The sequence below is a fragment of the Lacerta agilis genome, chromosome 9 (genome assembly GCF_009819535.1).
Source record: "Lacerta agilis isolate rLacAgi1 chromosome 9, rLacAgi1.pri, whole genome shotgun sequence".
NCBI classification, from domain to species: Eukaryota; Metazoa; Chordata; class Lepidosauria; order Squamata; family Lacertidae; genus Lacerta; species Lacerta agilis.
This window is the reverse complement of record NC_046320.1, coordinates 2773262-2787290: the sequence shown is the minus strand read 5'-3', so window position 1 is coordinate 2787290 and position 14029 is coordinate 2773262. Positions and strand designations below refer to the sequence as shown.

Here is a 14029-nt window from a genome sequence, read left to right as displayed (position 1 = left end):
ATAAAAGTTTAATACGCCCAAGTAACAGTTATTAAAGTCCTTCATACCAGTTATAAAAATATCCACTTCTTTAAAACAAAAGTAATTCTATAAAACAAAAAGATTTAATTTTACTTACTCAATATTATTAAAGATAAACTTGATGAACCTTATGTTGATTACTACTAATTAAATCAATGTAAATGATTTACAGTACTATGGTTTCAATCATGCACCCATTCATGTATATTTAGAGTGCAAACTTGCATGTCTATTTTTTTTATTTCACAACACCTATATACTGCTTGAATGTAATAAAACTTCAAATTGGTTTATAAAAGTGTCTATTCAGAACTAAGCTCCACAACAAAATCACTAAGACTTACAACTAGGTAAGCATATACAAGATTGTAGTCTTAGTCCCACTGCATTTAACATAAAAAGTATTGATCTTTTACAATATACAACTAACATAAATATAAAGTTTCCTGTCTGAACACCTTTTAAAATTCTTCCCATAACATTGCTGCAGTCAGATAAATAAAAGATCAGAAAAACAGCATGCAAACTTGAGAAAGTTAGCCAATTTTGATAGTGTTTTGCCTGTGTTAAAGAGATACATGTAGAAACTATATTAAGACCTGGAACCTTCTTTCTATATAATAAAGCTAGTGTGAATAATGGTTTTAACAACTTTTCTGTGTAAATATATTCCTGAAGGGCATTTGACGTGTCAAGCTACTCTCAAATGAATGGAAGCTCTCATCCATTCTAATGAACCTTGCACAGGAGAATTTCCCATGGATTGCACCTGAAGGCACCCAATTAGCAGGGTTGTTGAGACTTAAGACTAATGTGCATCAATGAGCAACATATTACGTTGAAAAATATCTTATTATGATTACAACGTTCAAAAACACAGGGTTCTTTCCTTTTCAAAATATACTGATAGCTATATTTTCCTAGAATCCTGGTCTTAAGCCCATTTATTTGGCAGAACTTTGTACTCAAATAAATGAGACTGAAATATGTATTTTTCAAATGAGGCCAGAATTATTCAGTTAGGTTCAATTTCCATGTATATTTAAAACTGGAGAGAATACAGACTATCCATGTAGGTGTTAAACAGTGGTAAATATTTCAAGTAACTATACACAAATAGGTTTTACACAATTGCATGATGTGTGTTTTTGATCCTATAGCATTGAATATTTAAAATTCTGAAGAAATTTTGTTGTAACTTGAATTTTTTTGTACTTTACAGGAAATAATGTTCAATTGAAAGGGAAGCTGAGTTTATTAGGAACACAGGGCAGATAGCCAAACTCATTTGGTCTGAATTGATGCCACTAGCAGGATTCAACAGCCTTCTAAAAGTATACTTGGGGCACTGGTTAACCTTACTTAAAGTTCTACACAGTAAAGATGGAACTGAAAACACGTCTGTCCTCCCTTTTTTTACTGAGGCCTTTTAAAAGCCTTTTCACAGTGAAACCCTGTTTACTGGCTTATACCCACAACCTTCCTGAAAGTATTTTGACTGTGACTCTTAAGGAGCTCTATCTGCAAAACTTCTGACTAACAGATGCACTATTTTAAGCATTGAAATCTGCACAGTGGTTACATCTAAATGACACACTAAACTGGATCATAAAATATAATGAACCAGGCCACTATTTGGAACATAATTCCCTTAAAGAGAATTGAATCAGTTTTAATTTTAAAAATATATCATTTTACAGTGAAACTATTCAACAATATTTGTGCTGGAAGATATGTACCACAAATCCAAAAACATTTATCCCAATGCAGAGACCTTTGCGTACAGCTATAGACTGAGTACGAGAAGGACCTTCCATACAAAACAGTTGGCTGACACCATCAACTGTGGTAGCACTGGAATTGGGAGGGGAAAGAGGTCCCTGGAATCAGACCTTCTTCCCTCCAAACCCAAAATAAATGCCTGTCAAATCTAACAAGAATAAAGGTACCAAATACGAGCTGAAATCAATATTCAGTCTTGAACAATTACCAAAGGTTCATGAAAAAGGAAGCAGAATAAGTGTTTGCTTTTAAAATACTTTCACTTTAAAGGGTCATCTTCAAAAATATTAACCCAAAATATCCCACAGCTCTCAAGAAACTGCAGTTTTGTTACCTGACCCCTAATGAGTTCAATCACAGTTATTGTTTCTTTTTGAAATTGCTATTCTAGTTATTGCAGTTTAAAAATAACAATTCCGTTCATCTTTAAAAATGGATTTCTATGGCATAAACATTTTGAGTGCAAGAAGACTTATGGCTCTCCGACAAACATTACCATCCATAACTAAAAAGTTATGCTATCATGTACAAAGAGGAGCTTGTGAAAAGCAACTGAAGTGTTCTTATAAACACAAATACAAGAAATATGCAGATATTATACAGAAAGTGGGTAATATTTTATTAGAATTGGTGAGAAAAATAATTGTAGGAAAAGAAATACTTTCCCAAGCATTCAACCCCCTTTTAGAATTCAATAATGATTTAATATGTTACACAAGCTTAGCAGCTATTATTGGAGGTGGTGAAGGGCAGATAAGAAGAAATGTATTTCTGGCCCACATTCTGCTATTGAAAATATAATACATATTGTATGTACATCTAGAGAACCAAGTGGGCAACACAGGACTATTCTCTACATTCCTAAAAAATATGCACCCATATTTGAGATTCAATATCACATCCAACAAATCTATGTAGTTTGAATGTTAGTAAATCTAGAAAAGTCCTGAAAACTTTCCCAAATTTCTGCTGAAGGCCAGATTCTGAGTTATTTTTCAGGAGCTCTAAGATTTGCACTTATTTAACATAATTTTTCAGAAAAGTTCATCTGAGGTTTAGCACACAAAAATCCTGCACACTGTTCAATTCAACTATGCTTCATATGTCTTTTCCTGAAACATCCCACAAATAATAAAAGTTCAATCTTGCAGCAACATTATCAATTCTCCCTGCAGTTTCATGGTGAAAATGCTCTCTCCAGCTTTGGTTTGTTAAGCACACCAGGGGAAAATGTATTTAATGGAATATTTTTATGCTTGCAAATTGAATTACATTAAAATGATCAACTCATTTTAGACCCCCCAATTGTTTAGAAACAAACTTTAAGATTCTGTCATTCTTTTTTAATTACTTCTTTACGTTTTCCATGCAGTGTACTACAACTGGCATCTAAATAGTTTCTTTGCATCACGAAGTGAAACATCTTGAATGCTCAAACTGTATTTTTATGAGTGCCTGGGGACCATGAATTTTAGTGGTCTATTAAATGCCAGCAATTTCATGCTGCCTTGCATAAGACAGCATTCACATATCACAGCCTAGCAATTCCATAGTTACAGTATATATGTATCCCCTCAGCCTAAGTAAAAGTAGTGGACATTTTATCTAAAAATCATATTCATACAAACACATTCTTCAGAATCTAATATTTCACGCACAACAAAACATGATGTAAATATAAAAAGACAATCCTTCATCGGTAAGTATCCTGTATTAGTAACTGAAGCCGGTTCATACTTTTAGAACTTCCGAACTTTTTATGTACTTAAGAGTACAGTCCTTTTCTCAACACTTTACTGTTGTTCACACTTTTTCGTATTATGCATGTTAATCTCCTCTTACCTGGGAGTGTTATTCTTTTCAAAAAGAAGTCAAGTCCTATGGTTTGTTTGTACTGCTTCCCAAAAGCTTCTTGAGCAAAACGTGTGGCTAAGGATGTCTAAAAACAGAATCATATTAAGTTCACTTGATATCTCATAAGACACAACTAAAGTAAAACATAATAAAATGAAAACTAGGCAAGTTTTAAATCAGAGCTTCCCAACTGTTTTTTTTTGGGGGGGGGGTTCCTGTTAACAGATAGGATACCAGTTCTAAAACTATATTAGAGAATTTCTAACACAAAACTGATGTCTAAAGTGAAAGAGCACAATAGAATAAAAGTGTACATCCTTTTCTACACACACGAAGTCTGGGCTGCTCTAGCAGAGAGCACAAGAATTTATCTTTACATCATAGGATGCTGCCTTATATCAAATCACACAATTTCTCCATCAAGCTCAGTATTATCTACAACGACTGGCAGTAGCTCTCCAAGGTTTCAAATAGGGATTGTTCCCAGCCCTTCCTGTAGATGCAGAGTTGAACCAGAGATCTTCTAAAAGTAAAGCATATGCTCTGCCACACTCCAGATCCTGCCTCAGTTACTTAGCACTGTAACAAGCAAAGCACTCCAGAAAGTTGTTTGTCTTCACAACAACACTGTCCAGGATTCAAAGACCACACAAATAGTTCATGTGCCCAAGGGGGCTTTGGACCTGTGTTTCCTTCCCTACATGGATGACTTTTGATGTTGATAGGAGTTGCAAAAACAGCTTGTCACATGGCCAAAAGGTATACAGTTCAAGCCCAAGAAGAGAACCAAGGCAAAGAGAAGGCAACTTGACTAAGACCACAGAACGAGTCCATGAAAGAACTGGGATGTGTATCTAGAATTCCTAAAAGCAAGTTTGAAATTCTATCCACTGGACTACTTTGCCTCTCACTTTCTGAGCACTAATCTACTTCTGCAGATGTTAATGTATGAGAGGCTATGGAGATATTCAAGTTATGAATAAATGCAAGAGTTTAGAGGATATGCCTTGAAAACAAGAAGCAATTTTCCTATTAATATGTGGGCCTCCAATTGATATTACTAGCAGAAAAACAATGCAAGTTCAGTGGAATAGAATCCATTTCCTAAAAGATATGCTTACTGATAACTGTGTTGCTGCTAACTTAAGCCCAATACATTTTCTAGAAAAAAAGTGGGGAGGGAAAGGATTTTAGACTGTAAGCTGCATACTGACTGAGAACAATAACCTATCTTACAGTGGTATCATAATTCATTTCAATGTTTATATATTTATTAATTAAAAATGATATTCACAATAAATTTATTTTGACGTTTTGATTTGAATAATGTCTTCCAAACAACATTAAAATACTTCAGTATTTCAAAATTGCATTTTAAAACTTTACAGGAAGTATATAAATTGTATGACATCAGAGAAAACTACAAAAATGAGAATGTCAGACAGAATAAAAAAGGAAGCAATCACCAAAACTACCCTCATTTTGCAAATAGATTCCTACCTTAAAATATTCCTGTATTTTAATAAGAAATTGTATAGGATATTTATTTTTTCCAATTCAGAAAGGTTATATACAGTATCCTCCATCCTTGATTTATGAGATACTGTAAATATTGACTTTATCACTGTGTGAAACTCAATATTCCCTAAAAGGTTTCTAGAGGCATTAATGAACACACTCATTGGGTTTACATCTGCCAATAAGTGCAAGAAGTTTTCAACAACTCAGCGAAGTTTTCTAGGACAACTTTCATGATCGCCACCTAATGCAAAATAATTTAGAGCAGAAAAATCAGGAGATGGGTGCCTTATTACTTTGCAATTGATAAATGTAAAGTGCCCTACACCAACAGCTCAGGTGGTTGTGGGGAGAGAGAGACCAATATGTAACATAGCCAAGTTTAAAACAAAACAAAACAATGAGGAATTAAAAATGAATCCATTATATCTGATTTACTATCTTTGGTGATTTGCTTTCACTGGAATCTAAGTATTACAAATAAAGCCTCAAGAAGTACTCATAAACAAATAAATAAATCTCTTCTTGGCCTCAGGAGCCAAAATAATAACCAAACTGTGGGAGGCAGTGGAAGACAGGAGTGCCTGGCGTGCTCTGGTCCATGGGGTCATGAAGAGTCGGACACGACTAAACGACTAAACAACAACAACAAGGCCCCATTCTAGGCTCAGGTGACTAAGAAACAATGCTTATATGTCAAACACCCAGAATAGTACCCAGAAAGCGAAGAGCTATAAGAGCTCTGGCGTGAAGTGCTGCTAGTAATCTGTATTCAGCAGAAACAGCCAAGTTATTGGGTCTTCAGCGCAGTTGTCAAACATGGGGACCTTTTACAGTTTAAGATTCCCAAAGTAGCCCTCAGCATTCCTAGTTGATTTGCTGAAACTGAGGATTCTAAGTCTCAGAAGAAGAGAAGAAAGAGAGAGAGCAACATACTGTACAACTGTTAAAATTCCTTCCATGTGAACTTCAGGTACATCTGTCTTAATCCTACAGCCTGTTCATTCCATTAGCTGTTATTAAAGGGGGTGATTAATCATCCTCTAACTAACCACTCTTTTGCCATATCATGTATTTATACTCTCCAAACTTAACTTCCAGTAAATACTTTTCTTTAGTCTTTTCCTTGTGGTTTTCTTTGCATTCCACAGCAGCACTTCCTTCTCGTCTCCACAAGCCTAGTCTGGCTGACAAATCTACTAGCACCCTATATTCCATTTCCCTTCCTGCTAGAGTGGGTTCACTGGTCAAATGTTTTCAATTAAGGCTGCACTGAATTTTTGCCCTCTAATTTTTCAGACGAAAAGGAGAATTTACAGAAAGAAAGTTTCTCACAAAAACATTTCTGCAAAATAACTTATTCCTTTGTGCACTATTTGCTGGTGGTGCATAGAATCATAGAGTTGGAAGAGACCACAAGGGCCATCCAGTCCAACCCCCTGCCAAGCATAGCTGCTTCTTTCCCCAGTTTGCCACTTTAGTGCCATTTTTTTCAAACTATTGTTTGTCATTACAGCAAATCAGAATTGGAAATCATGATTTGAACAAGCATTCTGATTATCATGCATGTAAACCAAATTTAGTAACCTTCATTAACCATAGCCTAGCCTGAATTGAGAAAGAGGTCCAGTTCAGACACAATAGAGTCACTCAGCTAGACATGATTTGAGTGGACACGCACTTAAGCATTCCACTACCACCGTGGTTTGCAATCCCAAATTGTAGAAGGTCCTTAAAACTACAATTTCAGACATCAGGGAAACTCTGGTCTAAAAAAAAAAAATTGCAGCCGGTCACACAAGAAGAAAGGGAAGCACTCAAGTTTCTTCAAACCAAAGTTTGGTAAGAAGTCCAGTTACATTTGAACCAGGCCACATTGACACATACACATGAATCACAACTCTTATAAGTACCAGTTACAGGTAGGTAGCTGTGTTGGTCTGCCATAGTCAAAACAAAATAAATATATCTGAAGAAGTGTGCATGCACACGAAAGCTCATACCAAGAACAAACTTAGTTGGTCTCTAAGGTGCTACTGGAAGGATTTTTTATTATTATTGTTTTAATTCTTGTAAGAATTGCAGAAAGAGTGTTGGGTGTGAATCTGAAACAATCAATTTCAAAGCCCTTATCACCTTGGGAGTTACTAATGCCACCTACATTTCTTAAAAGATAGGGTATGGTCACTTTGCATATAGGGATATCATCAGGATGGGGGGGGGGGAAGCTGTAAAGTAATTTACACACTAAATTGCTAAAAAAAATGTAAAATAATAAAGGCTTCCTTCAAAAGTAAGTTAGGGATAAAGGTTTAGGAGAGTATAATTCTAAGCATACAGCGAACAATATTATAGTCAAGTGTATCATGTCATGTAAGACACTCAAAACCATTATATGGTAATTCTTAATACAATGGGAACAGACATGGTCAGAAACTGTAAAAACTCTACAAGCAACTGTGCCACACAATCCAAGAAATGCACTTCAATGCTGCCAAAAACAAGTAATGAACCCCCAGCCTGCTGTATCTTCTGCTTGTTACTGCTGCATTGATATCAAGCTGAGCGCTCCTGTTTCTGGACAGAGGGCATGACTCTTCTCCACTAGAGTTGAAGGCTGGGGTAAATGTGGCCCTCTAGATGATGTTAGACTACAAGTCCTATCATTCCTGGCCACTCATCATGAGGCTGTACATATCTGGAAAGCAACAGGTTTCCCACACTGATATAGTTCATTGCTTCATATGTGTATGGTCCCAGATCCAGTTCCCAGCATTTTTAGTTAAAGGATATGAGGTATCAGAAAACAGAAAGGCCTCTGCCTGTGGAGAACTACCATCAGCAGCGATAAACAGGCAGTTGCTCTAATTCTGTACAATATAACTAAGGGATGAGGCAGGGAGTGGCCAGGATTAGTCTTTTCAGTTGTGGCACCCCACCTTTGAAACACTCTCCCTATATAAGCTTGCCTAAGCAACTTTTGAAATCTCAGTATCAAGCGTGAAGACCTTTTTAGTGTCTGCAGGTAGCTCCAGTTTTGTAAACTTTGCAGCTTTGGTTTTAATGTTGTGATAGATTTTCCCTACTGCTGATTTACCATTAAGCTTTTGTTTGGGGTTTTTTGATCTACTATAAGTTACCCTGGGAGATCTTCAGAACTGAAGGGAGAGGTACTAAATATGTAAAATAAATACATTCTTTAGATTCAAGAAGCATTCAGCCAGTCACTGTTGGAAACAAAATACTGGACTAGGTGGATAGTCTGATCCAGCAAAGCAATTCTTATCATCAACATCATAGATAATCATCATCATCATATTTATTACCCACCCTTCACATTAAGATCCCAGGGCAGGTTACATCTAGAAAAATAATACAATATAATGAAAACAAATCCACCCCAAAATACCATACAATACATATAAACTAAAACAGATTATATACCGTAGGAGGGGCACTAACAACAACAGTTCAATTATAAAGACCAAGAAGGAGAGGTGTGTCCTTGGCAAAGCGAGTCTTGGCACACACCCCACCTATATCAGTTCATCCCAGTTGCTATTTAACTTCCCATAATGTCCCAGAATAATGCTGCACCAGAAGCACTGTGGGGAAGTTAAAATGGAAGGTGCCCAGACCAAACTGCCTAGCACTAATCAGAGACTCGGGGTAAGACACAGGGCCATGGCCTGAGGATGCTATGTCATGAAGCTGGACCTGAATGTACATGCTTCTAAATGTAGACACTTGAACACTAAAGCATGATACAAGTAGGGCCTGCTATTTCTAGCACTACAGCCACACATTTTGAACTATTTTGGCTATCTGTAAATGTGAAAGAGCAGCCAGAAACTTTTCGAAAACAATCTTAACGATCCTTATAATTACTCTATGATTTTTTTATGATGGTTTGGAGGGTACATACTTCAGAGCTACATGAAGAGGCCAGAAACAATTTTAAATCAGGCTTGTAATACAAGTTAGAGAGGGCAAGCTGGCAGCTTATAACTGGAGTAAGCTGAAACTGCAGCACAGCACTAGGGCAAGGTACATACAGCAAGAGACTATCTTGGCTGTGAGTCTGGGAAGACTGATCCCTGCCTTGCTGGCCTTTTTCCACCTGGCCTGCGAGGGCAGGGCCTGGACTGACTCCAGATGCAAAAGCTGTGGCTGCTGAACAGATTCTTGGGTTGAGGTATTGTTGAGGGGATTTTGTGGAGGGGATATGGTTGTTGCCATATTGATATTAATTTCTTGCATCTTTATTTATACCTTATTGTTATTTATATGGAAATTGTTCAATTCGGTTGTGTACTTTTTGGTGTTTATTGTTAATGACTATTTTTGCTATGTTTGTAATACTGTATGTAATTTTGTATTTTGTAAAATTATATTCTGTAATATTTATATGGTTTTAACTTTAGAAAGGTGATTGATTGATTGATTGATTGAAGTTGCTCTCTGTAAATCTGACACAGTATCAGCAAATTTACATTCTGCTATTGAGTCTGATTCCTCCACTATGCTCAGGGCTGGCCCAAGACATTTTGAAACCTGAGGCAAACCACAAAATGCCCGCACCACCACAACAGGGAAGGACGGGTGCATGAAGATCTACAACAGGATGAAACAGGGTGGTGGAATCAAATAAACCTTACCTGATGGCTCAAGTGGGAATCAAAGGCTGTTGTGGTGAGGAAAGGGGGCTCACTCTGAAACATGCTGGGTGGCTGCAGAGCCCAGGAGACCCCAACATTTCCCCCCCAAGGGGTGGGAGGAGACCAGCAGCACCTCCTCTTCACCAAGAGGCTACTGTGGAGGCAAAACTTGGGGGTGGGATGACAGCTCCAGGCCGCAGATCCAGTTTCCAAGGAGCAAGTCTAGCCACTGCTGTAGGCCAGATCTGCTGCCCCTGTGGATCCTGCCGCCTAAGGCAGTTGCCTCACCTTGCCTCATGGGTGGGCCAGACCTGACGATGCTCTACTTGCATATATGACTCCACTGCTCTCTTATCCAAAGAGCAACTAAACCCTTTCCCCTCATCATTCATCACTGGACACGGAGCACACTCCTTATGCTAGGATATATCATTTTTATTAGAACAGAACTTTATTCCTCCTCCTCATCTTAAATGAATGCTACTGAAAAGTAAATGGATGCAATATTAGTAATACACCTAGTTCTCAATGAAATGGAAAACTGTGCCTGGGCTATTCCACTTAAGACGGTAGGTGTGGAGAACTGCATTGCTGGGTGCTCTTGCGTAGTACGGGGGATCCCTTTACCCTACACTACTCACCATGATTTCCCACTCAAGTCCAGTTCAAAATGCATTCTAGTGCCCTTGGAAGGCTACCTAGGCTCATTTTTACTTTTAATCAAGTTAGGGACTTTAAAAAGATATTAATCTCCATTTTGGGACCTTTTGTGAATTTAACAGCTTTAAAAAGACTGCTATACAAATGCATTTGACTTTGTGGCCCCTTCCCAGCTTTACTATAATAAAGCTTTATTGAAAACACTCAAGGGGAGCAGGAGACGCCAACACACCAGCTCCAATACCACCACCACCCAAATTGTGCTCTTCAGCTTGTGGGGGGCAGGGATGCCTCCTCACCTGTTTCAGAATCCTGAAATACCAGAGTTATTTGCAGAGCCAGTGTGGCATAATAGTTAGGACTATGACCTGGGAGACCATGGTTTGAATCCCCACTCAGCCATGAAGCTCACTGGATAACCTTGGGTCAGTCACCATCTCTTAGTCCAGCAGTTTTCAAAGGGTATGGCAGGAGAGGATGGCAAGTGTGGCGGGAAAATTCAAATAAACATTTTAATAAATAATAATAATTTATTTATACCCCGCCCATCTGGCTGGGTTTCCCCAGCCACTCTGGGTGGCTTCCAACAGAACATTAAAATGCAATAATCTATTAAACATTAAAAGCCTCTCTTAAACAGGGCTGCCTTCAGATGTCTTCTCAAAGTATGGTAGTTGTTTTTCTCTTTGACATCTGGTGGGAGGGCGTTCCACAGGGCGGGTGCCACTACCGAGAAAGCCCTCTGTCTGGTTCCCTGTAATTTGGCTTCTCGTAGTGAGGGAACTGCCAGAAGGCCCTCGGCACTGGACCTCAGTGTCCGGGCAGAACGATGGGGGTGGAGACGCTCCTTCAGGTCTACTGGACCGAGGCCATTTAGGGCTTTAAAGGTCAGCACCAACACTTTGAATTGTGCTCAGAAACGTACTGGGAGCCAATGTAGATCTTTCAAGACCAGTGTTTAAACATTTTCATGTAGTACAGTACAGTTCAGTACAATACGGGGGGGGGGAATGGATATATTTTTAAAAAATGAGAGCAGCATCAAGTGATACTGAGAACTTTCTCATCCTATAACTGAGATTACCTTGCAAAAGCAAGCTCATACATCTCGTTGAGTTTGTATACATACTTAAGGTACATAGGTAAGAGGCTTGTTTATAATTCTATTATGGAAATGATTCATGTTCTTATGTAGCTGTATTGCTTTATAATTTCTGGATGTCCCATGATAATATTATAAAGTAGTTGTGTACAAGCAGTGCTAGTTGCTGTTTCTTCCATTTTCCAATGTTTTTCTCATCTATAAACAATTTGGTGTGGCACAAACAATTTTTTCTGCATGTGTGGCCCCCAAGAAAAAGAATTGAGAACCACTGTCTTAGCCTAACCTCCCTCAAAGAGTTCTTGTGAGGATGAAATGGAAGAAAACTATGTACCCCTCCTTCAGTTCCTTGGAAGATAAAGGTGGTCTATAAATGTAATCAATAATTAAAATAGAAAGCCTAGAAAGTTTTGATGTCTTTTTTTTCTAAAAATCTAAAACCCATAATCATCATGTGCCAGCCCAATCCTATTTTTGAAATGACCCTATTTTTAAATAGTAATAACAATAACAATAATAATAATAATAATAATACCCACTGAGTTCAGTGGGGCGTTCTTCTTCCAAATATAGGAGCCCTGAGCTGCAAATAACAAAAGCAAATATTCTCATGGGGAGGGCCAGATTTAGGTTTGATGAGGCCCTAAGCTACTGAAGGTAATGGGGCCCTTTATATGTCCAGCTGTCCTTTGTCAACAACAATTTGTCGCTGCTTTTTGTGTTGAATATATGCTATATGGTAATTTATGGACCTAATAGGCATCTGAAGCCATTTGCACATAACAAAATATGTATTTTATCAAAGTAATTGTTGAACTGAAATACAATTAAGAATAAGTAAATTAATAGTGATACACTGTTGCTGTATGTAGGTTTTATTTTATTTGTTTTTTATCTTATATTTTGGAAATGTACTTCCAGTTTTTCTTCCTTTAAATTTTTTGGGGGCCCAAGAGAGTAGGGCCCTAAGCTATAGCTTGTTTAGTTTATACGTAAATTCAGCACTGCTTACAGGGAATTTTTTTTTTTTGCAAGGAGGCGCTTCTTTAGTCACTTGAGCTCCCTCCTGCTTTAAGGAGCCCTGGCAGGTACCAGATCTGTCCCTATCATGGAGAGGATCCTTATTGGGGGGGGGGTGTTCTTATTTATTTACTTACTTTATTCTTTACACAGGCAAGATGGGCCGACATAAAAGAATTCCTAAGAAAGATATTGAGTCTGCGGTTGCAACTTGGTACAACTCATGTGCTCCTGGAATGCCTTTTCTATAATGATCTTAGAAACAATTATATTCACCCGCTGTTAAGAGCGCAGAAGGACATCCCTTGCAAAGACCTGTTTGTTTGTTTGTTTTTGCTGTCTGATGCAGAGAAGTACATATATTTCAGAACATCCCAATTCCTTGTTAAGGCTCTACAGATCCCTGCTACAAAACTTAAGGGAGTTATGGGAAATTGTGTATTTTTTAAAAAGGTGAAGGAGTAGAAAAATGCAAATCACTATTATTGTTATAATTACCATCATTTTAATGTGCATATTGGATGTTTGCTAAAACAAAATAAACTATTTGCTTTCTTAATTACATGGGGCGTGGGACCGGTAGCATCGCTCCCCACCCCCCAAACACAGACGATGTAACTAAATAAATAAGAAAACACCTCTTGATGCTTTCATGACGGCCCCCCCTCTATTTTTAAAGCGCTCCTCGTGCGTTTGGTCCCTATCATCTCTATACAACCACCCTGCGAGGTAGGCCGGCGTTATTAAAGGGCGAGGGCGAAGGGCCGCCCGGAGAGCTGCTGGCAAGGATCCCTCGCGAGACCACAGACACACACACACAAATGCACCCACAAACCACCAGCCCGGTCCGGCCTCCCGGGTGGTCTGAAGGGGCGCTTTGGGGGCAATGAAGGGCGACGGTGAGTCTCGCTCCCTCGGCGGGCGGGCTGACTGACCTTGCCGGAGGTGCCGTCGCCCAGCACCACGAACTTGAGCTGCCGCTCAGGGCAATCCTCCTCCGAGTCCGACATGATAGAGCGCCTTCAGTCGCTGAGAGGCGAAGCCGCCGCCACTGCCCCCGCCGCCGCCATCTTCGGCCCCCTCAGCGCTTTCCGTTAACGCCGACGCTGGACGAGACCACCTGGCAGGAGAAGGGGGGGGAGCAGGCGACGGAAACGGCCGCGGAGAGGCCGCCGCGCGGGAGAAGACGCAGGAATGGGAGTTAAGCGGCGCCGCGGGACGCAGAGAAGCGGGAACCGCGAACCGCCGCCACCGCCTGAGAGCACGGACTGGAGAGCCTCCCCCCCCTTAAAGGAATGGTTCGATCCGGAGCCCTGGAATGGACAGCCGCGGCGGCTTGGGCTTCGTAACAAGGCCGGCGTGGTAACTAAGGGCCCGCGGAGGGTGAAAGGTGACAGGAGGGCGTGAGGGAAGA

At 39.3% G+C, this 14029-nt stretch overlaps 1 protein-coding gene across 2 annotated transcripts in view; it reads right to left on the bottom strand.

Moving 5' to 3' along the window:
- The window catches only part of RAB28 (RAB28, member RAS oncogene family), a 58557-nt gene extending 44734 nt beyond the window's left edge, over nt 1-13823 (bottom strand). Inside the window, exons 1-2 of one of the 2 annotated variants that reach the window (XM_033159690.1) lie at nt 13551-13823; nt 3646-3742 (exon numbers count right to left, since the gene is read on the bottom strand). In XM_033159690.1, the coding sequence (XP_033015581.1) occupies nt 3646-3742; nt 13551-13625 (172 nt within the window). In that variant the 5' untranslated portion in view covers nt 13626-13823. The remainder of the gene's footprint in view (nt 1-3645; nt 3743-13550) is intronic. The other variant, XM_033159691.1, reaches the window with a different exon arrangement.
- Nucleotides 13824-14029: the final 206 nt, after the last annotated feature.